The following is a 24,283-nucleotide window of genomic DNA, read 5'->3' as shown; positions in this document are numbered from 1 at the left end:
TCCCCTAAGAAGGGGTGGAGATTTTGAACAAGGATATGGTCTAGTCTTCCCACTGCCCCAGAGCAAGTAATTACCCCTGTGTTTCACCACCCCATCCACAGCTTGGTGCGGGCCGGGCCTGGAGCTTCCCTTGGTATCTGGGTTGATGAGGAAAGGAGAAGTCCTGATCCCACTTGAGTGCGGTGACAAGGGTGACGGAATATGAGAATACCGATGTCATTTCCTACACAGGGTCTTAGGTCCCCCAATACCCTATGGCAGCCTGGGAACCTCTCCACCTACTTGTGGATCTTTCAGCGAGCAAGTGATTTCTGGGTCCCAAACAGTGAGGGTCAGGACACAGGCTATGGAACCCACAGACGTAGCAAGAAGCTATGAGGCGCGAACAGCATCTTTAACATAATCTTATATTTGGAAAAGCAGTTTTTAAAAAACACTTGAAAATACAAGATAGGGTAACAGTGACTTACATAAGTTTTCACCTTATATTGCTTGGGCCATTTTTTACATATAAATTATTGCTTACTAGCTTCGATAAATACACAGCACAGTCATAGACACAGAAGCAGAAAGCATGATGTAAGGAGAAAGAAAATACTGTTAATGGCAATTCTGGTAATTCCACAGATGTTTCATATTCACCAGCTCTTATAATGGTGGAAAACTATGAAGTGTAGTCCCTGAGAAGTTAGGTAGACACCCTGATTGCGGGTTTGCTATCTTCTAATTGCTAACGCAAGCTGACGATGTCCCAGCAGTCCTAATTAACGGTACGTTAAAAGGCGAGAGTCCTTGCTTCAGGGCGTCAGTTTCATCCCAGTATTTAATAACCGTGTCATACGAATACAATAAATAGGCTATGCAAATAAATATTACTCTGCTAAAAAACGTTTAGTATATACAGCTTTGCTTTATACAGTAGTACAATTTCATCTAACTTTTTGGCAATTTTTAAAAACTTTTCTTCCCCCTACAAGTTTTAAGCACGACGGCCCACTCACTGAGAAGCAGGCTGAAATTCTATGGACATCTCTTTGAAGCATTTAAAAGAAACTCCATATTAGACAACTGCAGTGGGCAGTTGAATGTTTTTGCCTAGTTTCTGAGAAGCGTGGATTAGCTGTGCCATTCCGGAATGTGAGGTCTGGGACCTGTGCTGTATGTGACGGCCCTAACAAGACAGGGGGCTGGGATTGGGGCCGTGGGGAAGCTCAGCTCCAGGGGCCAGAAATCACCAACTCCCTCTTTCATTCAACCGTCTCTCTCCACTCAGAGGCTTGCGTACATGGCGCAACACCATCTGCCAATCGGAGGCCTGGCTTTTTGCTTTATTCCTCATCCTTGTGACTTCAATGTAAGCTCCACCCACCTTGCTTGCAAACAGGGGTCTAGGAAAATCCATTTATTCCAACTTCATTAATGATACTAACAGAAAGTGAATGTAGGTCATAGTATTTAGCACTAGAACCAGTTGGTACAGATTATAACAAAAAGTGAATTTAAAATGTGGTAGCCTGTGGAGCATCTGCAAATATGGATGGAGAAAAGTTTCCAAAAGGTTGCCATTTTGCCTGCAGGAACCTGTCCTGAGCTCACTTCCAAGCAGGGCTGCTTTGCTGGGCTGCTGACGAGTCCACGGGCCCGCAGGACCATCTGGAGGTTGTGCTCTAGCAGCAAGAACCTGCTGACAAGTGCTCACGGGCCACTTGCCAAGGAAGGTGGCCGATAACAGGTTTTCAGAGTGAATGGAGATCTTAGGCAACCACAAAATCTAAGACCTGGGAGGGAGTTTCAACATCTTCATCTGTGCTTCTAGCCAGAACAGAACCTATTACCAAGAGATGTGGGCAAATATTTGGAAAGGGAATACAGCCCACTCCTCTTCACAGGGGACCTTGCAGTCGGACAGCCTGGCTTAGGGAGGGCAAGCTTCACGCTGAGCTAAGTGTGGTTCCCATGGTTCCACCTTCAATTCTTGAGTTCCAGAACGAGGTCTTCACAGGGCTTTGGGAACTGCTGAGCTGCTGATGCTTGGGAACTGTCTGGAGACAGTTGTTCAATTTCAGAAAGATTTGAAAATTCTGACATCCAGAAGGCAGGGATGAGAAAGCAAATGTAAACCACACAAAACCCTCCCTTACGGCTGCGGCCGCCCTCACAATCGCGTGGCCACAGCTGGAGAGGGCTGGGGGCAAGATCCCCATTCCCCCCGGCCTGCGTCTGCCCATACCGGTGGGAATACTGACTGCACCACCGGAAGGTGTTCAAACGTGGTGCACGTGTGGATGCATGTGGCTGCGTTCGCATCGGAACTGGGATCTGAGTCGCAGAAGCTATGCTGAAACCATTCTCCACTGAAACCAGGTCCTCAAGAGGTAATGCTCTGGTGTTTGCATCGGAGATCTGATGTGAACAGAGGTAATGCTAAAATGTGCAGACGATGTCAAACCAGCCTGAGACGATTGGACTGGCCACATGATCCTCCTCCCTAGTGCAGAGAAAAGGTCTTCGTGCTGTCAGCCCACGCTACCTCCAGTAACTGCCAAGGGGAGAGCTCTCACCTTGCTCGGCCGTGAGAGGAGCCGGTCTTCCCTGGTTCGCTGGCTCTCATGTCCTCCAGGGTCTCAGTCCATTCATTGTCTTTGAGTGGCCCACTCCTGGAGGGTGCCTTTCTCTTACAATCCTGTTAGTTTTCAGGCCTCAGGTTTCCACGTGCAGGGACAGATGGCGTCTCCTTGCAAGTCCTCCCCCCAATTTTCTCCACACGGTTCCTTTCCATGACCTCTCAAGCTCATGTGATTCCCAAGCCCAGGAACCAGCGCCGCCGACAGGGTGTATCAGCCAGCCTCGGGCACCGCCGTCCTAAGGTGTGGACGGGACAGCGGGAAGCAGTTCTGTGCGGGCACCTGAGGGATGAACAGGAGGAACCCGGAGAATTCACTCGCGTGAAAAGGAGGGCCGAGGACCTCCTCCGGACAGGCATGTGGCTGGCAGCAGCGGATCTCACTCTTGTATCCCACACACTTCTGTTGTTCACGGGAAGCTCAAGGGTAATCCTCTAACCAGGTCTTCAGAATAACAAGAGGTTTTACTTACTAGCAGAGCCAAAATTGTAATAAAAATAGACTAAAAGGTTCTTAGACTTTTGGGGGTTAAAAAGACAAATTAGAGAAAGACTCCAGGCCTTGGCTGGGAGGTGGACTGCAGGACTTCTGAGTGTCCAACATCAATCAGACATCTGGGTATTTGGGGCTTCTTATTTGCTGTAAGATGGGCAGTCACTGGTCACCACCTTGCCCTTGTCTCGGGAGTGCTAAGTGTTTGCCACATCGATCCCACTTAACCTCCCTGTGCTGGCTGTTACCATTCTATACTGGGGCAGAGGAGCCTGCTGGAGGCCAGCAAAACCCCAGGACATCATCAGGCACAAGAAGGCAGACCTCTGGGACTCTGTTACCTCTCTGAATTATTACCAAGTGCCTATCCTTTATCAGGCACTGTGTGCTTTTCAAAAATCACGCTGTTTCCAATAATAAATGTGAATCTTCTTGCATATGTGAAGAAAATCCCCAGAAATTAAACAGCGAGTCTATTTCTTACAAATGATTACTATTTTTCCTTATTGGCAAAGCAATGCAGCCCATAGCTGCAAATCAATTGGGCAGAAATGCATTTCCCCTGCAAGCCTGCATGGATAAGTGATTGTGGATACAAAGAAATGCATGCCTTGGTATTTCCATTTTGGAGATCAGAGCACGGATGCCAGCTGGTCCTCACTAACTTCCTAGACAGTGGCTTTTGGTGATATCACGGTTTGTACTGACATCGGCCACTCCTTTTCCCTGGAAATTAAGAGATGCCATCACTGTCTTTATGTGTTCAAATGAGCTGCTTTTTGGACAGCCTATAAACAGTAATCTACCACCAGGCGAAGTAAAACTCTTGTCTCACGCACACTCATACTGACGTATTTGATCACTAGGACAAGACATGCTCTCGTCTTGACACCGGCACATCTCAAGATCAAAATTGGGTTGGATCAACAATGCAGTCGTAAGAAGCCAGACTTCTCCACTTCAAGCATGCTTCTGACTCTTTTTCTGCCTTCTTGTTCTGACAGCAGCTTGGAGAGGCCTCTCCCCATCTCGGGTGGCTGACATCACTTCCTGAACACGCTTGGCTTGGCCCTCCTGTGTGTGTCTTATGCTGATAAAACTCAGCAACTTCTTTTCTCACAGGAAAGCAACGTGCTCAGCACTGACATGCCCAGAGCTCAAAGTGCTACAGTTATGGGGGAGGCCAGCTGAGGGGAGAGGGGGCAGCTCACACCCGGGGCTCGATCCGGTGGGACAGCTCAAACAGGGCCTGCTGGCTGTCGATGACATATAGGTGATTAACGTAGGATTTTAACTCTTGGTGCTCCTTTGGAGACATGTCACCTCCTGCTTTTTGGAAGGGGGAAAAAAAAAAGTCAATCTCCTGAGAGCAGAAACACTATCTCTAAATACCAGTAAAACCTCAGGCTGAGGCTGAGGGCACATGGACCAGGTAGCCTCTAAGTCACACACCAGAAGGGAGATCCTGATCTTCACAGCGCACATGCTTCTCCAACCCAGGCTCGGGCCTCAGCTCAGGCCATTAGACTGGCAAGCTATTCTTTTCACTAACATTCATAGAGCACTTATTACCTCACATTATCTAGTATTTAGCAATTGCGTCAGTAGCCCCCCTACAAATGGGAAGCAGCAGAGACACACAGCCAGTATGTGACAGAGCACGACTGGTGCCCAGGCCACGTGGCTCCAGAGTCCACATTCCTGGTCCCACGTCACGGTAACTGCCTGTCTCAACGGCTATCCCGGGCTCTTTGAGCTCAGTCTGGAATCGTCAGAAGTTACTGCTCATCTGCTCAGCACACGGACACAACAGTTTGCTTGTGTTTAGATGTTGTATAATTCTTTGGCATCCTTACTTTTTGAAAGAATTAAAAAAAAAAATAAGGAAATATTTGAATGAAAAGGTATCACAGAACTGAACTTAAGGGGGTTTTCTCCTCCCAAACCCAGGGCCGTTAAAAGCCTGAAGGGCCGTGAGAATCTCTGGCGCCCTGTGAGCTTGCAGGCACACGCCATGCTGGTGACAGCTCTGATAAGGGGCCTGAGACAAAGCAGCCCGGACAACGGGGCAAGTCCACTTCCCAGAGTCAAAACCAAACACAATCCAGAAAAAAATCTCCCCAAACCTCAAGGCACTGGGGTCTGATTAAACCGCTTGAGAGAGACAATGTCCCTGAGAGACAGTGACATCATGTCCTCCAGCCTCATGGGGTTTCAGATGGGAGCAGCAGCAGTGGGCCTGAGGAGAAGGGGTGTGCAGGGGGCTAAGAATTTTAGAGCAGCAGTTTTTTTCTCTGGGTGAGATCCATTTTTTTCCTCCTCTGTGACACCCGTGTTTTAGAAGGCTTGTAAGTCATGGGTAGCTTGTCATTCCTTAAGGCTTAATGGCAAACAAGGCTTCCCGGTTTCAAAGAGTTGAAGTATCAGGAGTTAACGTTTTTATCATTCCACCTGTTTGGAAGTGACCCAAAAGTGGTATAATTCTAGAACACCTTCTCTGGGAGACACTGAAGAGACTGCTTTTGGTTTAGTAAATACTGGTTTAGAAAACAGAGTAGTACAAAATAATTTTGTTATTACTTTTTTGACCTGAAGATGGCAGAACGAATGGTTCCAACCATGACCAGTGACACCTGCACAGCACTCTAATTTTAAAGTGACTTGGTTCATGTTATCATTTTATCCCCAGTGCTGACATGGGTTTACTATGACAATATAAACTGTCACACTTAACCCCACTCAGTCGCCAACCCAATTTTTAAAGATATATAAGTAGAGAACACAGAGTTATGCTTCACGTTACGCACACCTACTCCCTGGCGACGGGAGGTTCAAGACAGGGAGGAGGCCCCCAAGCCGTATGGCCTTCCTGCCCACACTTGGAGAGTCTCTTGTTCAGGGAGACAGATGTCTCAGAATGAGCTGAGTACCCATCAATACTTGGGAGGCCGAGGAGGAGGAAACAAATAGGAACCAACGCTCAGCAACATTATGCTTGTCCATTTGAATGAATCCCCAGGACGCTGTTATCACTGTTTCTATGGTAAGTGCCTCCACGGTGTGCTTTCTGCAGAATTACTTATGCACCTATCAGGTGGCAGTAACAAATGGAAGTATTTTAAAAACTTTGGTCCTGTATTTGTAGCTCTCCCTTTCAAGCAGAAACTTCGTAATTTAAACTGAATTTCCATTGCTTTGTTGGGAGACAATACTGCCAGCCAAGACCAGCTGGGACCAAAAACAAAAAAAATTATTAAAAATATGCACTTATCCTTAGGAAATAGGACTTTGATCTTTCTGCTTCCTATTTTGTGTCCTTCTGTATTGTTGAGAAAATTATAATGAGGATGTTTTACTTAAAGCTTTATTTAGTGGCCAGCTTTGATTTCTAATTATTGAATTAAACTTTGTAATTTTTTTTTCATTGCTCTTATCTATGGAATCTGCACAAGGCAAAGAAAAGAGGATGGATCAGGAAATCCGGAGGGCTCCGTCTGACTAATGGCTGAATGGGTTAATTCTCCGAGGCTCTGCTTTCTGCTCTGCCTGAGTGACCTCCGTGCACCAATCACCAATACCGGGGTCAGGATGCCAGTGCCCATGTGAACGCTCCTTGAACTCAACAAAGTTATTTCCTTCCTTCCTGCAGTGTTTTAATGCTATTTAAACATAGTGTAAATTATGCTCGAGGTTTAAAAAGGACTACATATTCCTACATATGTTCATCTCAGTGGGGGAGTCCATAGAAGTGCTCAGAAAAATACATTTTCAGTGAAAGGCAACTCCAGTCAGGAAGTTTTTGTTGGAGAGGAGTAAAAATTCTGGAAGGCTGCTTTAGTCGCTTTTGGAAACTGTGTTCCTGTTCCAGGAAGGCTCCAAGCAAGGAGGTTAGGGACAGGATCACCCCTGATAAACCCACTGGTAATTCGGAGCCACCGGACAAGCAAACAGACTTTCTGGGTCAGGGGTGCAGTGGGGAGCCTCTGATTGTCTAAAGTCACTCTGTACAGGGAGACCTACTGCCGAGAAAGGGTAAAAAGCTGCCATAACTTGTCTTCCTCTGCATCCCTAACAGGCAATGATGAAATGAAAAGAGAATACGGCATCTGCATATTACCCTTTATAATCGGTTTCAGTACATTCCCACTGAACACTTGGGATTGGCTCGTGGTCTCTCCTAAGCTTACATTCTGTGCCGGACTGCCAGTACTCACCAAACTGATTCGTCCTGCAGTGTCTCAGGGTTCGGACGGTGTCGGCAATCATGTGCTGCAAGGGAGAGCAGAAACCCATCAATGGGAGAGTTATTTAGGGTGCTGCTGGGGTAGCGGTGTCTCCCGGGATGGTAGGATTTTATAGCCTTGGGTAAAATGGAGGGGATGTATTTGGAACTGGACTGTAACTGAGAACACTGAGCTTGGCTTATGAGATATTCGATCTTCTTCTGCAGAAACAGTGCTTCCAGCTCGGGCTGCACAGAGTCTAACCGAGCCCAGGGTTTCCACATGCCATGGACTAGGACAGCCCTTTGCTTACACAGTGTTGGCAAATCCAGCACCCCCAGCCCCGTCTGCCTGTCTGAATCTGCACAGGCTTTTCACTTCTGGGGATGTTTTGGTTGCTCTCCGTGAAGCCTGTCTGAGATTCCCCTTCTGAGTCTGGGAGGCTCCTTCGGACAGTACAGATTGGCCTGTGTGGTCTTCACTGCTCGGGATCTCTGCACCTCCTCTAGGCCAGGTGCCACTAGAGGGCTCTGCGTGCCCAGCACCTGTTGTATGTCACACAGGGATTCACTCAGACCTGCTGAATGCAGGTAGGAATGTGGGTGGCATCAAAGACTCAGTATCACAAATCAAGACAGGAAAAGAGTCACAAAAGTTGAACATTTTCTAAAACCCCAGAATCATTACACAGACCATTTTCTGTTTATGATTTACATTCCCTCCAACAGTCTTCAGGATTTTGCTTTAATTCTTTCTCTGAAGTTCTAGCTGATCTGATTAGTTCATGGCTGCCTTTGACCAGCTCCCACCAGCTCATCCTCAGGTACCTCCAACAGTCTTCTAGTTCTCTTGTTTTTAGTGTTCCACCATGAAGGAGAGAGACAGCATTTAGGACACCATTCTGCACTACTGTTCCTCCCCTCCGGTTGCTAGAATCATCTCCGAACACTGTTGCTATCATGTTCTAGTCCTCTGGAAAATCCACAGTGACTTTCTCATTTGGTTCATCTCAAAATCCAAACATCAGGAGTGCCTGGGTAGTTCAGTGGGGTAAGCCTCTGCCTTCAACTCAGGTCATGGTCTTAAGGTCCTGGGATAGAGCCCCAGATTGGGCTCTCTGCTCAGTGCGGGGGCCTGCTTCCCCCTCTCCCTCTGCCTGCCTCTCTGCCTACTTGTGATCTCTTTCTTCGTCAAACAAATAAATAAAATCTTTAAAAAATCCAAATATCATCCTATTATTCGAAAGTCAACATTATCCATTATCTGGTCCTCCAAACCTCCCTAAACATGTCATCATCTTTCTTGTCCTGCGTGTACATACCAAGCAAAGGTTCATCCATTTCCAGCAAGCCCTTAATGAATGATTGCTAAAAGAATAATATGAGTACAAAACTTTTTTTTAAATTTAATATCCCTTAGAACTGTAGAAACTTTATTTGAACATGACCTACTTATTAAATTGTTCTCCACTGTATTTCTAATTTATTTCTACTCAATAGTGAAAAATTAAATAGGGCAGTGATTAGAACAGTAGCTCAGTCTGCCTTTGTAAAGGAAATGAGACGTGACTCATGTCTGTGAATGTATTGTTAATGTTTCCTTCCCCAAATGTGACCGCTCTTCCCAGGGCAGGTCTCTTGTTCTAAGCTATGGTGTCACACTGCTTTCTATCGTATGCCACTCATGTGGCTCTCGGGAGCCCTGGGCAGGTGCAAGGCTGAGGACTGAATGCCACAGGGAAACCTGGGTCCTGGGCCTCATCTTTGGCTTTCCCGATGCAGGAAGGAGGAGGAGGAGGAATATCTGGTAAAGGATGATACTCTATACATGGAAAAGAGAAAGTGTCTGTTTCTTGGTTATTTAATAGTTCAGGGGTGAAGTGGTTAGAGCTGCTGAGACAGCAGAGGGCACGGCGGACAGCTCATTAGACCCAGTGTGCACATCGGGGCCCTCGTGTCGTTGGCCGTCATGTGCTGGCCTGTATCAGCCAGATAAAGAAAATGCACTGAATTATTTGCTAGCTGGCATAGGCTAATATCCACCATGAGGAATTGGCTTCTTACCAGTTAATTCAGTTAGGTTCTATTGGTTCATTATTGTGAAAGATGATCCTGCTGTAGCTTAAGCGAAATGCTGTTCCTTGCTAAGAAACATTCCTTCGAAAATATTGACTCCATTAGGAAATTCAGTTTCCTTCTCCAGCATCCAAGTAGGAGACAGGGCTGTGTATAATGTAAAATAGATTTCTGTCCTTTGAAAAAATGTGAATGCACCCTGTCTTCTCTGTGAGAGGAAGGGGGTCAGCCCGAGGTGGGCTGCATCATTAAGTGCCATCGACTTTGAGGACCAGGGACTCCCCAATATTACAAAATCTGCTCTCTTTAGCAATGATGTGCTAGCAAGCACCTAATGGATGCACAGGGGTGCTAGGGCCCTGCTCTTGGTATGTATACCTGTGTTTCTTTCTTTCTTTCTTTTTTTGGTGGACGACAAAGCAAAATTTATTGAGCAGTAGTTCAACGCTCCTGAAGGGGGAGGGGACCCGAGAGGACAGCCTTATAGCTGCATTGATTTTCTAGCTGTCTTTTTTTCATAAAGTTCTCTTCAGGAATTTTAAATTTAAAAGAGAGGGGTGCCTGGGTGGCTCAGTTGGCTAAGCATCTGCCTTAGGCTCAGGTCATGATTCCAGGGTCCTGGGATGGAGCCCCGCACTGGGGCTTCTTCTTGTGTCATTCCCCCTGCTTATGCTCTCTCTGTCAAGTAAATAAATAAAATTAAAAAAAAATAAAATAAAATAAAATTCAAAGGAGAATATGATTATTTATATATGCCATGTTATTTCCTTAAACCATCTTAAAGAATTAAGATGGAGGGGTTCTCTGCTCAGTGGGGGGGCCTGTTTCCCCCTCTCCCTCTGCCTGCCTCTCTGCCTACTTGTGATCTCTACTACTGATTCTAACAGATTCTACTGATTCTACTACTACTGATAGCTACTGATTTTAACAGAAGGACTATCTATTAGACTTTGTTTTGTTCCCTATGGTCAGTCTGAAGTCTTTTTTTGTTTTGTTTTAAAGATTTTATTTATTTATTCGACAGAGGAAGAGACAGTGAGAGAGGGAACACAGGCAAGAAGAGTGGAAGAGGTGAACAGGCTTCCCGGTGAGCAGAGAGCCCAATGTGGGGCTCCATTCAGGAACCTGGGATCATGACTCGAGGGAAAGACAGATGCTTAACCAACTGAGCCATCCAGGTGCCCCAGATTTTACTTTTATTTTTCCCTGTGGTCACTCTGAAGCGTTGACACATCTGAAAGCAAGACCCTAGGCGACATGAGCTGCATTAGGCGGCTTCCACTGGCATGTTGGAGAAAGCATGGGAAACCAGAGATGCTGGTCAGAGGGAGAGAGAGGGCTGCAGGGATCTTTCCGCTGCTCTCTCCCATCTGGGCTTTTATCGAATTGTTCTCACACTTTGCTGGCACCATCTGAGGGCCAGCAACACAATGAGCTTAACCAAACCACCAGTTCACTTTGGGGAGAAGGTCCACCGCCAGCCTGCCCTCAACAATCAACAAGAGTCAGCTTATGAAGAGTGCGACTGCTCTCTCGCACTCCCTCTGAATCAGAGGGAAACTCACTAGACCTTTATAGGGGATTCCACTCAGTGTGAAACACCCATCCCACATCTTCACACATGCTCTCCAATGTTTGTTGGGCATTCTTAACCAGATGTGCAGGCCAGAGTTTGAAGGAGATACTAATTGAAAGCGTCATTTGCTTGAAATCATTTCATTAATATCACACACTGGGGATGAACCTACACAGAGTCTAGAATGTCAGTACCTATAGCCTTTGGTTGCAAAGAGGTGCCCCATGGTCTTTAGAACATAACAGAACACTGATGTAGCAGAAATCTCAAAGAGTAAGTATCCAAAAACCCCACTTTGAATATACATTTCTGGCTGTACTGGTTTGACTGTAGAGTCTTCTAACTGAGCTCTGATTCCAAAGCAATTGCACTTAAAATGTTACAAACCCATCCACTTTAATTTTTATTAATTAATTAATTTATTTAGATTTTACTTATTTGACAGAAAGAGTGATCACAAGCGGGGGGAGCACTAGAGGGAGAGGGAGAAGCAGTTTTCCCTGCTGAGCAGGGAGCCCAATATGGGGCTTGATCCCAAGACCCTGGGATCATGACCCCAGCCAAAGAAAGACATGTAACCAAATGAGACACCCAGGTGTTCCTAAACACATCCACTTTAAAAATAACTGGGCACAGAGGCACCTAGGTTGGGGAGTCGGTTAAGTATCCAGCTCTTGGTTTTGGCTCAGGTGGTGATCTCAGGATTGTGAGATCGAGTCCCATACAGGTCTCTGTGCTCAACACAGAGACTGCTTTAGATTTTCCCTCTGCCTCTCCTGCTCACGCTCTCTCTCAAATAAATAAACAAATCTTAAAAAAAAAAAAAAAAAGGCACAAACCTATCATCCTCCAGTGATTAAAATGGAGCTATGACAAGATATCCCAAGATGTCTACCTCCCAGATTCTAGTATTGTGGATTTTCAAGTTGCACTGCGGTTCTCTGCTGCCTCACCCGCTGTGCAATGAGTTAAGCTGACCATAAGAGCAGGGCACTTACAAGGCAAAGGTCAGACTCAAACCCCGCCTGGACTCATCAGTGTGTACTGCTCTTTGGTCATGGTCTACAGCCCCTGTCTCCCTCAACCTGCTGTCACAGGCCTGACCTTGTCTCATAGGGAACCGGAGGTCAGTTCCTGAAAGAGTTCACACAAACCCATTATCATTGCTGAAAAGGTCACTCAAAGGGCAGGATCTCCAGACAGGGATCACTGGTATCATCTCTAACTATGAAGGACAGTCTCATCTGTGTCACTAAGGTTGATTTACCAGACAGACTCATTCTGGGGTCAACTGGGCCTCTTTGGAGCACTCCCATTTGATTTATCTGGCTCAGTTCTAGCAGGCCACCCCTCCTTGGCCCCAGGACATTCAGAAAGGTGAGGAGGAGCCTACCATATGAGAAAGAAACCTGGGAAGGTCCTAGAAATAATTCAGCAAGAGGCCTTCTGGTAACTTGCAGGAAGGGACTAACTAGGAACCTTTCACTGGTGAGCAGGGAGGGCCCTATGCCAGCGCTGCAGCCTCCACAGTTGTGCACCGTTCAAGGGTTGGCAGAGACATGCAACCTGCCCTCACACTCACACGCTCCCAATTCCACCTTCATATCCGAGTGGGGAGCACTGGAGACAAACACACCTCCCCAGAAGCTTCCTCCTGAGCCTCGGGAGCCGTGTACACTGAGACACGGAGCGATGCCTTTCAGGCAGTCAGGCTTAGCCTCCTGCATGCAAAATTCCTCTTGACAGAACCTTACGGTTTTACTTCTGGTTCAGTAACACACCTTCCACCTCTGACAGAAACGTAATGAAGTCCCATTTTCAAGCCCAAGAAGCAGGTTTTCATATACTTTGCGAGTCTTGTGAGCACCCCCATTTTTAACTGGAATACATTTTCGTGACAATGCATAACATGCAGCAAACGAGCTCCTGCAAACCACCGTGATTTCAAAGGAGAAAAGTACTTAAATCATTTGTTTCGTTTCTTGGAGCAAGAAACAAAAGCATACACTTTCCTTACAGAAGGGAAAGGGGAGAAATAATGAAATTTACATACCAGTTTTTCAAAATTGACGAGATTATCCAAAAATGTTTTATTTCCTTCATGAATAAATGTTACATCTGAAAATTAAAAACAAGATATATGTGCTGTTAGGAATGAGTCAGGGCTAAGGAGGTCTAGATGCAATACAACTTATTAATTTTTCTTAAACATTGTGCATTATTCCATAAATTTGATGAGGCAACCTGGAATTGAATCTATATGGTATTCGATATGAAAAGGCATAATTTGTGTTTGTGAGTGTGGGAAGAGAACATAAACGAACATATGCAATGATATATTATGTACACAGTGAAGAGCCTGACCTCAACTTAACTAGTATAACTTAACCAGCCCACTAATTTTTAGGCCAGAACATTGAGCAGGAAAGAACTACATAGCCAGAAACAGAAGAGTTTTAATATCTTTGTGTTTGCTTTTTAACAATTCCTGGCCAAGTGTATGGGGCCTGTTTTACCTAAAATGTTAGTGGATCCAGATGCAGATGTTTCAATTTAGATTTTTGGTTCCAAAAACCAGTGCCCAATTGTGTATCAGAAAGGGATAAGCCAGAAAATGTCAGAGTTTCTGGCCCTCCTTGATGGGTGCAAAAAAGCATCACTGACAAAAAGAACACAAGGAAAGTAGGATGAAAGTACATTTTCAGAGGCAGGGGAAGTTACACTTGGTTTGAGCCTCACTGCATTTAAAGTGATAGAAGATACTCAAGCAAAAATCTCCTTTGGATGCAAAAACAAACAAACAAACAAACAAACAAAAATCAAAAACCAAAAATCAGAACTGAAAAACCCAGGAGTCCCTCTTCAAGAGAAAGGGATTTGGGAATCATTTAAAATAAAGATAGCAGCTGAAGCTCAATGAGCAGTGACTCATAAAAACTCACATCACAGGGTCCACGACTGAGCACTAAGGGAATCCTCTAAAATAGGAATCAAAATAAGAAATATATTACGGTTTAAAAAGCCTGCAAATAATCATGTTAGATCACAAATGTGGAGGGCAGAGATGCCTTGGTGGCTCAGTCAGTGGGGCGTCTGTTTTCAGCCCCGATCATGATCCCGCGGTCCTGGGATTGAGCCCCACGTTGGGTTCCCTGCTCAGCGGGGAGCCTGTTTCCCCTCTCCCTCTGCCTGTGGCTTCCCCCTGCTTGTGTGCTCTCTCTGTCTCTCTGTCAAATAAATAAAAATCTTAGAAAAAAGAATTAAAAACAAAAAGCAAAAGTGGAGGGCAAACCAAATGAAAACTACCATGTTAAAGTAAGCTGACATTGGGACGCTTGGGTGGCTCAGTGGGTCACTGAGCCACCCAAGCGTCCCAATGTCAGAATGATTCTTGGCATTGATAGGGACGTTCAATCAGAGTAAAAAAGGACTCCTGAAAGCCTCCTGGGTAATTGATTGTTATGAGCAACAATTTCCCAAAAAGTATTCAACACTCAAAAAGTAAGGATGTTGCTGAATTTTTCGGGGTTAGTTTTCAACTTAAGAATTTCAAAGCTAGGGACGCCTGGGTGGCTCAGTTGGTTAAGCAGCTGCCTTCGGCTCAGGTCATGATCCCAGTGTCCTGGGATCAAGTCCCACATCGGGATCCTTGCTCAGCAGGGAGCCTGCTTCTCCCTCTGCCTCTGCCTGCCTCTCTGTCTGCCTGTGTTCGCTCTCTCTCCCTCTCTCTCTGACAGATAAATAAATAAAATCCTTATAAAGTAAGCTGACATAAAAGAGGGAAAAGAACAGCCTTAGATTCCTATAAATAGAAAGAGAAAGCATTTGCATCTAATCAAGACTTTCATTCTGGGGGTCCCTGAGGGGCAATTATGAGCTAGGTGCTCTGGAAACCTGCCTGGGATGCATTTGGCTGCTGAGCTTTGATGGCCCACGAGGGGGCGACACGAGTTACATAGTTACAGGATACCCTGATAAAAATCTTTCCTCAAGCCATCCCTTACATACAGCTTCCAGTACTGACTGCAAAGATTTCCTAGGATTTTCCCCCTTCTTTTAAAACGATGTTCTAACAGGAAAACGATTCACAATTATACGGTCATCTGACAAACTCTCTGGTTATTTTATTATCTTTCAAGACTTTGCTTTCAAAAAAAGAACTACAAGCTTTCATTCTATGTCACAATATTTAGAAGACAGTAGTCCTGGGTCACCTGGCTGACTCAGTCAGAAGGGCATGCAACTCTTGACCTCAGCGTTTTACATTTGAGCCCCACATTGCGTGTAAAGATTACTTAAAAAATAAAAAGATCGTGGGGTGCCTGGATGGCTCAGTTGGTTAAGCGGCAGACTTGGTTTCAGCTGAGGTCATGATCCCAGGTGCTGGGATGGAGCCCTCTGTCAGGCCCCCTGCTCAGCGGGAGTCGGCTTCAGGATTCTCTCTCTCCCGTTGTCCCTCCCCAACTTGTGCACTTTTTCTCTCTAAAATAAATAAATCTCTTTAGAAAAACTTAGAAGACACTCGTCAATGCAGTTAGCTCTTACCTTTTTGGTGTGACAAATAAACGCCGTGTGCACCTATCTACACCACACACCACCTAAAAGCCTAGCTTCCCCTAACTCCCTGAGACCTCAGGTCACAAACGCCCTCTCTGAATCCCTTGGTCCATTTCCCCAGTGTCACATTATTGTCATCCTCTCACCGTGTTCCCAAGGATAATGACGAGGACTCATGACAATAAGGGCCCTTATCTGTATTAAGAGCATTAACAAAAGACTGTAAGGTATAGCCCCAGCAGGACAGAGTGTGAAGAAACTGTGGGCCAAAGACCATGCACTTCTGGCTCACGATGACAACTCTGCTCGTCCCAGCCGGGATTCAAACCCAGGGAGCCTGGTTCCTCTCACCACTGTATCTCTCCAGGAGCTCGAGCTGAACAGACTTGGGCATTTCTTAAACCCATCAGAGCCGCCTTGCCAGATTTATGGCACAGGGAGCATGTCAGCAACTTTCCACGTCTTCCCTTGGTGGCTCCCTCTCTTCCCTCCAGCCTGAGGTCTCTTGTCTTCTTGGGTGGTCTCACTTAATCCCAGTGGCTTGGAGGCCAGGCTCATGCTGGCCTGAGAATAAAGGAGGGAAGGTGCATTTGGCCAGGTGGGGGGAGAGAGGCTGGAAAGGGCTGCCACCCAGAAGGGGGTTCAAGGGGCTGAAGGGTTTGATGCAGGTGAATGGCAGGTGTGTGAAGAGGAAGGTAGGAAGGTAGGAGGAAGATAAACCAGTAAGTGGAAGGAAGGGAGGGAGGGGGAGAGAGAGAAAGAGAAAGAAAAAAAGAAAAGAGACAAAGAAAGAGAGAGAGACCTGGACTCTCAGAACGTTAAGTCTGGGGTTGTGAAGCACTTCAGGGAACCCAGCAAGCAGAGTGCAGGAAATGAGCGCTGTTCATCTGAAGACACTCAAACATTCTCCAAACACTTCATATAATAGAACTACTGGAGGAAACGGCTCCATTTGGAGATGACAAGTAAGAGGAGGAAGAAATGTACAAGCACCCTAACATTCCTTTGATTTAAAAGCCCCTGCAAATCTGCAGTCATCATCCTGGCTCTGAGATACACACACAACCCCCTAGAGGACCTCAGTTCACACTCCCACACCTGTTGATAGTCACTCTGCTGGAAAGGACTACCGGCTCCCCAAACACCGCATGATACACACTGCTGGGCTGCTTCTGACTCTAGCTGAGCGGGATCCTTGCCCCTACACTTATTTAGGGTTTCCCATTCATCCACTTTCTGAATGGATTCCACACCACAGCGGGGGGTAGGGGGTTTATGGGGGTAGGGGGATGGATCAAAAGGCAAGAATTCAACAGGAAAGTTGATGAAGAAGGACCCTGAGGTTAAGTGCTCACTTGGTAATCTGCATGCTTACTGGGAACTGACCGGCTCACAAAAGGAAACACGGGAGGCCTAATCCTTTGTAACACCCAAGGAGTTCAATTTGGTCCTTTTTCTCTAATAGCAACCCAAAGTGGGAGGAACAAGGGGGAGAGGGGTGAGTTTTCACTAAAAGGCTGGTTGTTCTAAAGTAGTTTATCTCAACTTTAAAAAAATTTTGCAATTAAAAAAATCCCCAAATTGACGTTTGTTTTTTTTTCCAAAATGTTTTGTTTTAGGCATGATATACACATATTTTAAATTTTCACCCTATATTCCTTTGGAAATTATTTCAGATAAAAATGGTAATTTGAAACAATAAAGTGTAATGATGTTTATTTTTATAATGACAAAATATTTGAAAAAGAAAACTAAGTGCTTAAACTCAAGAAAGCTTCTAATGAAAAAAAGAAAAAAAATGTTTAATTTACTAGAGTGAATGTATTTGCAGAGAAAAAAGGGAAATTTGTTTTGCTGCCAACAAAGAGGTCTAGATAAACTCAGTAGAGCAGAAAATTGCATCCAAGCTAAGATGTAAGTCTGAGACACTTGACTGCGTTAAATATTTTTTGGGGAAAATCACAAACATTCAGCAAAAAGCACTGCTCATATCTAATTAAGCTAAAGGGACACTGTCAACTAATTTCTTATTACCTAAAAACTTTTTTCTCAAAATTTTTTCTGCTTAAGATTCGTTTCTCTCCCAGATCTGTCCTCATTTCCTGTTTCCCACTTGTGTCTAAAGGATTCTGTTACTTTCCACCTGCCGCCCCCCACTCTCCACAGGAGAACGTTTCCTTTTGCAAATAAAAACTGTAATCCTGAATAAACCTTTAAATTGTTATTTTGGCATTACAATCTCTCCCTATTCCATCCATTTACATTTAGCAGAATCTTGTCAGTTTGAACGAAGCATCTGCATGCCTCAGTTGTGCTAACAGAGTATTGTTTCAGGAAGATTCTTGCTTTGTACGAGATGCAGAGTGGATGAGGAGTGGTGGGCTCAGAGCCTCTCAGTGATTCTGCAAGCTCTGCCTGTTCTGGAGAGAGGCTGAGGAGGGAATACAGGAATCTTTGCCAGTGGGGGCAGTGATGGGGTTGGGGTGGGCTGGGAGGAGAATGGCAGGGCCCTCCAGCAATCCGGTTTCCAGGCAGCCCATTTCCAGAATAGTATGTCGGAGTTTAGTCACTGGGGCCAGACCCAGCAGAAAATACAAGCCTCTGAAAGGCGAAGGCTACATAATAAAGTCTTCCTATAAAACCCCTTGGAAAGTATTAAAATATGGCTCCAAAAACAAAGACCAAATCCCTTTTTCCTGGAAAGCACATAGGTAGGGTATATACTGAATATTAGTAGCACAGGCCAGATTCAAAAGAACTTCCTTTGAATGAACCCTCTTGGTTTGAAAGAGACTACTGAGATCTCACTAGCGAATTTAACTAACGTGTTTCGGGATGAATTATTTGGGGCTCTTCAGAAGAAAAGTCAGCGGACCAGCTTGCAGCTGTCACATACTCTCCTGAATGCCACTCCTAGAAAGACAGCACCTTCTCCCCCTGTCACAGACTTTACTGCCAGGGGGTTGACCATAGGTACTTCTCACACAGCAGCAGCCTGGCAGTTAGCGCTCCGAAATTTAAGCTGCAAACTCGGAGTGTGATCTCTCTCTGGGTTTTTTCTCCCAGCCTGGCTGAAGTAAGTGGAAGGTCAACTCCAAGAAAGTAAGCCTGCACTTGAGAGCAGAGCAAAATAAAAGCACAGGTGTCCAGTGCCAAGTTCTGTGAGTCAGGTGAAAATGCTTTGGTATCTCTCTGAAACAATTAAGTATTTCAGTGACCTCAGAAATAACTGAGCACTCGCAAACCCATCTCAAACAAACATGGTTAGGTCTCAATGTCAAAATTACTCTGAAGAAGTAGACTAAGAGTCTCTCTTGCTCTTTTTTTGGCCCTGTACAGTTAGAGGGATACATTTCTGCGGATGGAATTGGATGGCATAAAGGAAAGACAATTGTTACCTTTAAGCAACAGGGGCATGAATGGGATTTTGGGTGGTTTCATCTTTTTGAATGCATCTCTGTAGGCTTTGTGATTCAGGGAAGGATCCTGCCGAACCAAGCAGATTACAAAGAGAAAGAAAAATCAATGTGCTATAGAAACAATTCTAAATCCACTTTTGCTATACAATTTGAACATGATTTAGATATCAAGAGGTTCTTCTTCAGAACAAAGTAGATAAAGGTTTCCTAGGAGAATAAACTCACTAAATTAGGGCAGGAAATGTAGGCAATGAATAAAAGTCAACTTATTGGTTTACAATAATAGGAAATGACTGCAAAAGAGAGGCACCTTTTGATTGCCTTATTATTTTCCTCAAATAGGTTCTTTAAGCACAGTTTCCTCTGCATAATTTCTATCACGAGGTAACCCCAAAGTCTTTTGTTAGGTACAATGCAAAGAAAAACCTTCCTCATAATGCATGGACAATGCACAGAAAAATAAGAGAATGCTGTTTTCTTGTGTTCTGAAAAGCAACTCAACATTTTAAAAAATTTAAACCTGAGAAATGGTACGAAGGAGAAAAAGGAAAAAAGAATCATGCATAAGACACTGCACCTTCCATTTATACCAATTAATTTTGTAGACGTTGAAATGGACTATATACTTAAAAATCTGCACTCTGCAAATCATGTCAAAAGGACCATTCTCACTACCTTTCTCCATGGAGAGGAAGAAGCATTTACTGTCAACTTCTTCCTTCTGTAGGAAGGAAAGCTACAGTTTCAGGTACGAGTGATCTAGTCTAAGCTACCAGACACGGTAGAGGGTCATGAACAAGGCAATCTAACAGAAATTCGGCACTATCAATTAATTTGAAGAGTAAGTCCCGTTTGGCTCACTACTTACTGTTAAACTTTCAAGTTCAGAGAAAAGTTTCTTAAACTTTCCAGGGATTTTCTAAAATCAAACAAACAAAATACAAAAAAGAAAGGTCAAAGAAGTCTGTTACTTTCAGAGGAACCAAGGGGGCAACGTTTATTAAGCTAAACTTCCACATGTCACGTATCTGAACACAAACACCTCTATCCTTTGGTTTACCCTGACTGCTTCTCACTACGCAATCTTCCTCATTCCTTAATGTGACACTCCTTGGGAATGTTGCTAAAAACAGTTTAAAATAGGTCATGGCTACGTGACTCAGGAATCCAGCTGATTAGACATTCCACACGCTGGTGATTTTTTAATACAGACTAGGATTTCTGTTCCAGATCCCACCTTTGGCGAATGCTCTTGTCTTCTTGCGTCGTCTTGCTGAGTGGGAAATAGTAATATTGGCTAGCATTTTTTGTCGAATTGATCTAACTGCATTTCACAGCAGAGGGCTAAATGGTGAAAGGCCATAAAAACCCTAACGGACACAGCCTGCCTGCCAATGGGCAGGAGAGCTGAGCTGCAAGGACCACCCCCACCAGCAGGTGGCATGGGAAGTCACAGAGGGTGGAAACCGGCTCTCCAGGGTAGTCAGTGGGTCTGAATTCGAATTCCCACGTTGCCCTGCTCCAGCTGGGTGGTTTGGGGTGAGTTTCCACTTGCCCTCCTGGGGTCCAGCCTGAACTGGTCCCGTATCTCCTTCATCACCACATCCTCTGTTCTAATTGGTCCAGCCCATTCTGGATCCACCATGGGACAGATGTTCAGGGCCCTGCCCATAGGAGGCCATCTACATAGGAGGCCATCTACATGCCCACGAAATGCACACTATTTGAATTGAATTGAACTCTTTCTCCTCTCAATTTCTACACATCGAGGCTTCTTTCCAGGTTTAATTCAAATTCCATGCCCCTCCGACCCTGGGTGGCCATTAGTGTCCCTCCAGCTCTGATGGACTGTGGCATCGCTTCCTTTCACCTTATGATGCGCACGCACGTCTTGTTTGCTTAACCGGGGCAAGCAGGCCTTTCTTTCCTTTTCTTTGGCACCCCTCTAAGGAGCACTGACCCTGACCCTCAGGTCACCCCCGTGCTTCCCAGTGGAGAATGGCGCCTGATGCAAAGAAAGTGAAACCCCAGCACACTGCTCGGAGCCCTGTGCTGACATCTCACGTCAGAAAAAAGAGAGTCGGCCTGTCTTGCAGGAGTGAGAATCGGGAGCCACGGAGAGAATGGAGTAGTGACAGGAAGTGAGGCTGAGGGGACTAGAGAGACGCAGAGACGCTAAGGAGAACGCACGAGCACACGCAGGTCAGGGCCATCAGGGGGCAGGCTTGATGGTGAAAGAGCAGGGCTGAGGGAGAGAAATGGTGCACGCAGTGAGGTAGCCAGTCATCAACAGGAACAGAGGGAGACAAATAGAAGCCCAAAGACAGGTGATGGGGCCAGGGGAAGGGCCGGAGCCCTCTTTCCTGTGTCTGGCCACACTCAGGGACTCAAGTTCTAAGACACAGACTCTAAGGGCCTATGTGGGAAGAGCTGAGTCCGTGTCTCAGAACTTGAGTTGACTTGAGTGGGCCTCTCCATCTGAGAATGCAGGCAGCCTTCCCGGAGCAACAGGGACACAGGCAGAGCCCAGACTGGGGAGGGGCTGAAACTGAACACTGTGGGCCTTCTTTAAAAAATAAGAATACAAAACTACTGTACTTCTGCAAATTTTACAGAGATATACATCATCCACATGAACACACTGCTGGGGGGTGGGGGCTGCAAGACAGAGGCCTGGAAGCTTACATCCATTAGCATCTCAGCAAATCTGCTTCTGGACACCTGTCACCACTTCTGAAAGGACCAGCATGGGACTGGAACCACACAAGCACGGCAGCAAAGCAGAAAACGAGCTGTGGAGCATTTTACAATTTTTACCTCCTTCATATATGTATGTTCTCTGTATGAAAATATGTATTTCTTGTATTGGATTTTATATAACTAATAGAGCCATTCTGAAGATGATTTGATTAAAACAGTCCAACCTGACACATAGATTTTTAACTTTTTTCTTTCCTAGTAGTACTTACCTCATTTAAACAATGCAAATAAATTGATTTTGAAGAACGGCTTTTCACGGGAACGTTTCCCATTCAGTTTTCTTTATCCCTCCCCTCCCCCTTTCCATGTAGACCCCCAAGGCTCACCTCCCAGGTCTGCGACAACCGGCTCACAGAAGCAGTGTTGAGACCCATCACGATAGCAAAGAAAGAATTCAGGTTTCTCTGGGCTTTGCAGCTACGGAATAAAGAAAGCACAGGTACTTGGAGCAACATCCTTTTGCCAGATGGCTGCAAAAGATAAAGATGCAAAGGCTCTCCTAGGCCACAGAGTTCAACGTCCAGGGTGGCATGGGACTCCAAGGCCAACACACACTGAATGCCTTTGTGTGTGTGTTGGGGGGGCTTGGCAGTGTCCGCTCTGCTGCTCCTCACCAGGTAACAGATTCCAAACATTCCGGCTCATTTTTCCCTCTAGGCAAAGATTGTGCTTCGACACCCTCTGGACACCTCAAAAGATTCCTCCTTTTAAACAAATCTATTTTGGGGATGCCTGGGTGGCTCAGTCAGTTAAGTGTCTGTCTGCCTTTGGCTCAGGTCATGATCCCGGGGTCCTGGGATGGAGTCCCGCATCGGGCTCCCTGCTCAGCGGGGAGCCTGCTTCTCTCTCTTGCCTCTGCCTGCTGGTCCCCGTGCTTGTGTTCTCTCTCTCTCTCTGACAAATAAATAAATAAAATATTTTTAAAAAATTAATAAAAAATCTATTTTGGATGATGCATCTACAATTTCAACCGAAAACTCTTCAATTCATGTTTCTTTTAATATAGCATACTCTTTTTTAAATAAAGATTTTATTTATTTATTTGGGGGAGAGAGAGAGAGAACGAGAAGGGGGAGGGTCAGAGGGAGAAGCAGACTCCCTGCTGAGCATGGAGCCCCTGATGTGGGACTCGATCCTGGGACTCCAGGATGACCTGAGCTGAAGGCACTTACCCAACTGACCTACCCAGGCGCCCTAGCATACTCCTACTATAATAGTTCTCTTGTCCCATCTCTCTGTACCTAGGATGCTGTCATTACGCTTCGACAGACAAGCCCCTCTCCCCTCACTGGTTCAAGCTCCCCCTCCCTCAACATTCAGATGAATTTTCTTCGCTATCCGCCATACAGACACTGTCCTATAGGTCTATGTAAAATATGGCACGTGTTGTGGGGGTCCCATTCCATATTTCTCATTTAGAGGAGAAAGGAGGAAATAAAATGCAAAATAAGATCACATTGAGCTCCATTCACTCTGTGAGATGATCTGTTCTGCATTACGTCAGTCATGCCCTTCAATCTAATCGGTCAAAAGTCCACTGGTTTTCAAAGCCTGCGGAAGGGGCCTAGCCTCCCAGGTCAGCCAGGGCAGCCTGTGGGTTCCAGACACTCCTTTATCTGCAGTGTTTTTTTTTAAAACAAACAAACAAACAAACAAAAAAACACTTCTCCGAGCCAAGTTTTTAAGGTTAAGGAATTCCTCTAACATGATAAATATGAAGTCATATGAAAGTGAGCAACAGCAAGCCGGGGCAGAAAAAGTGCCAGCTTGTGCCAAACGCCCTCTGTCCCACCACATCCCCACTGGGCTCATGAGGAACTTGGGGACAGTGGATGTGTAACTCCCGAGTCCTGCCTTTTCAGTTATACTGTGTTAGAGTGTGTATTATGAATTCTCCACTACCATCATAAATGGCTGTACAACTTCATCAAAAACGTTTCATGATTTGCTTACTTATTCCCCTATTGTTAACATTCAGGATATTCTCAATTCAATTCAATACAGAGGGCTACAAAGAGTATCTTCGTGCATAATACTTTTTAACTGGATTTATGGTGCTTCTAATTAAAATTCAGTCATTCATGACATGATTGGTCCAAAGCTATCTCGACGTTAAATGTTCTCGACACATACTGAAAACTGTCCCCCAAAATGGTGCGGCCTCCCGGTGGCACAGGCTGTAGGGGAAAGTATCTAGCTCAGAAACAAGAGAACGGATAGGGCTGTTTCCAGGTCACACACATAGTTGGCTGTGCCTGGCAGGTCCTCCCTACACAGCTGCTCCCAGGGCCAGCCTCGGGGGCTGCACACTGCCCAAGGACAGCTGCGCCTGGGCTCCAGGGCAGACAGGGCCCCACCAGGGAGCATGTGGCAAACTCCATCCCCACCAAGAGTGGAATGTGCAAAGGCACTGTTGCCTCCACACTGAGGGTCCAAAGCATCTGGGCTAGACACTGTCCCAGAGGCCCCTCACCGCGGAGCCTCCGCAGTCATGAGCTATACCCCTCGGAGTCTTCCTTGCCCGGCATCTGGCCCTGCCTGCGACTTGCGGATCAGT

General features: G+C 45.6%; 1 protein-coding gene across 2 annotated transcripts in view; it reads right to left on the bottom strand.

Moving 5' to 3' along the window:
- Positions 1 to 386: 386 nt before the first annotated feature.
- The window catches only part of RAPGEF5 (Rap guanine nucleotide exchange factor 5), a 220,618-nt gene continuing 196,721 nt past the window's right edge, over positions 387 to 24,283 (bottom strand). Inside the window, exons 21-26 of one of the 2 annotated variants that reach the window (XM_059396730.1) lie at positions 22,053 to 22,143; positions 19,835 to 19,885; positions 18,946 to 19,033; positions 13,044 to 13,108; positions 7,331 to 7,385; positions 387 to 4,445 (exon numbers count right to left, since the gene is read on the bottom strand). In XM_059396730.1, coding sequence (XP_059252713.1) covers positions 4,324 to 4,445; positions 7,331 to 7,385; positions 13,044 to 13,108; positions 18,946 to 19,033; positions 19,835 to 19,885; positions 22,053 to 22,143 — 472 coding nt within the window. In that variant the 3' untranslated portion in view covers positions 387 to 4,323. The remainder of the gene's footprint in view (positions 4,446 to 7,330; positions 7,386 to 13,043; positions 13,109 to 18,945; positions 19,034 to 19,834; positions 19,886 to 22,052; positions 22,144 to 24,283) is intronic. The other variant, XM_059396731.1, reaches the window with a different exon arrangement.

This window comes from Mustela nigripes, chromosome 4 (genome assembly GCF_022355385.1).
Source record: "Mustela nigripes isolate SB6536 chromosome 4, MUSNIG.SB6536, whole genome shotgun sequence".
Lineage (NCBI taxonomy): Eukaryota > Metazoa > Chordata > Mammalia > Carnivora > Mustelidae > Mustela > Mustela nigripes.
This window is presented reverse-complemented; position numbering and strand designations above follow the sequence as displayed.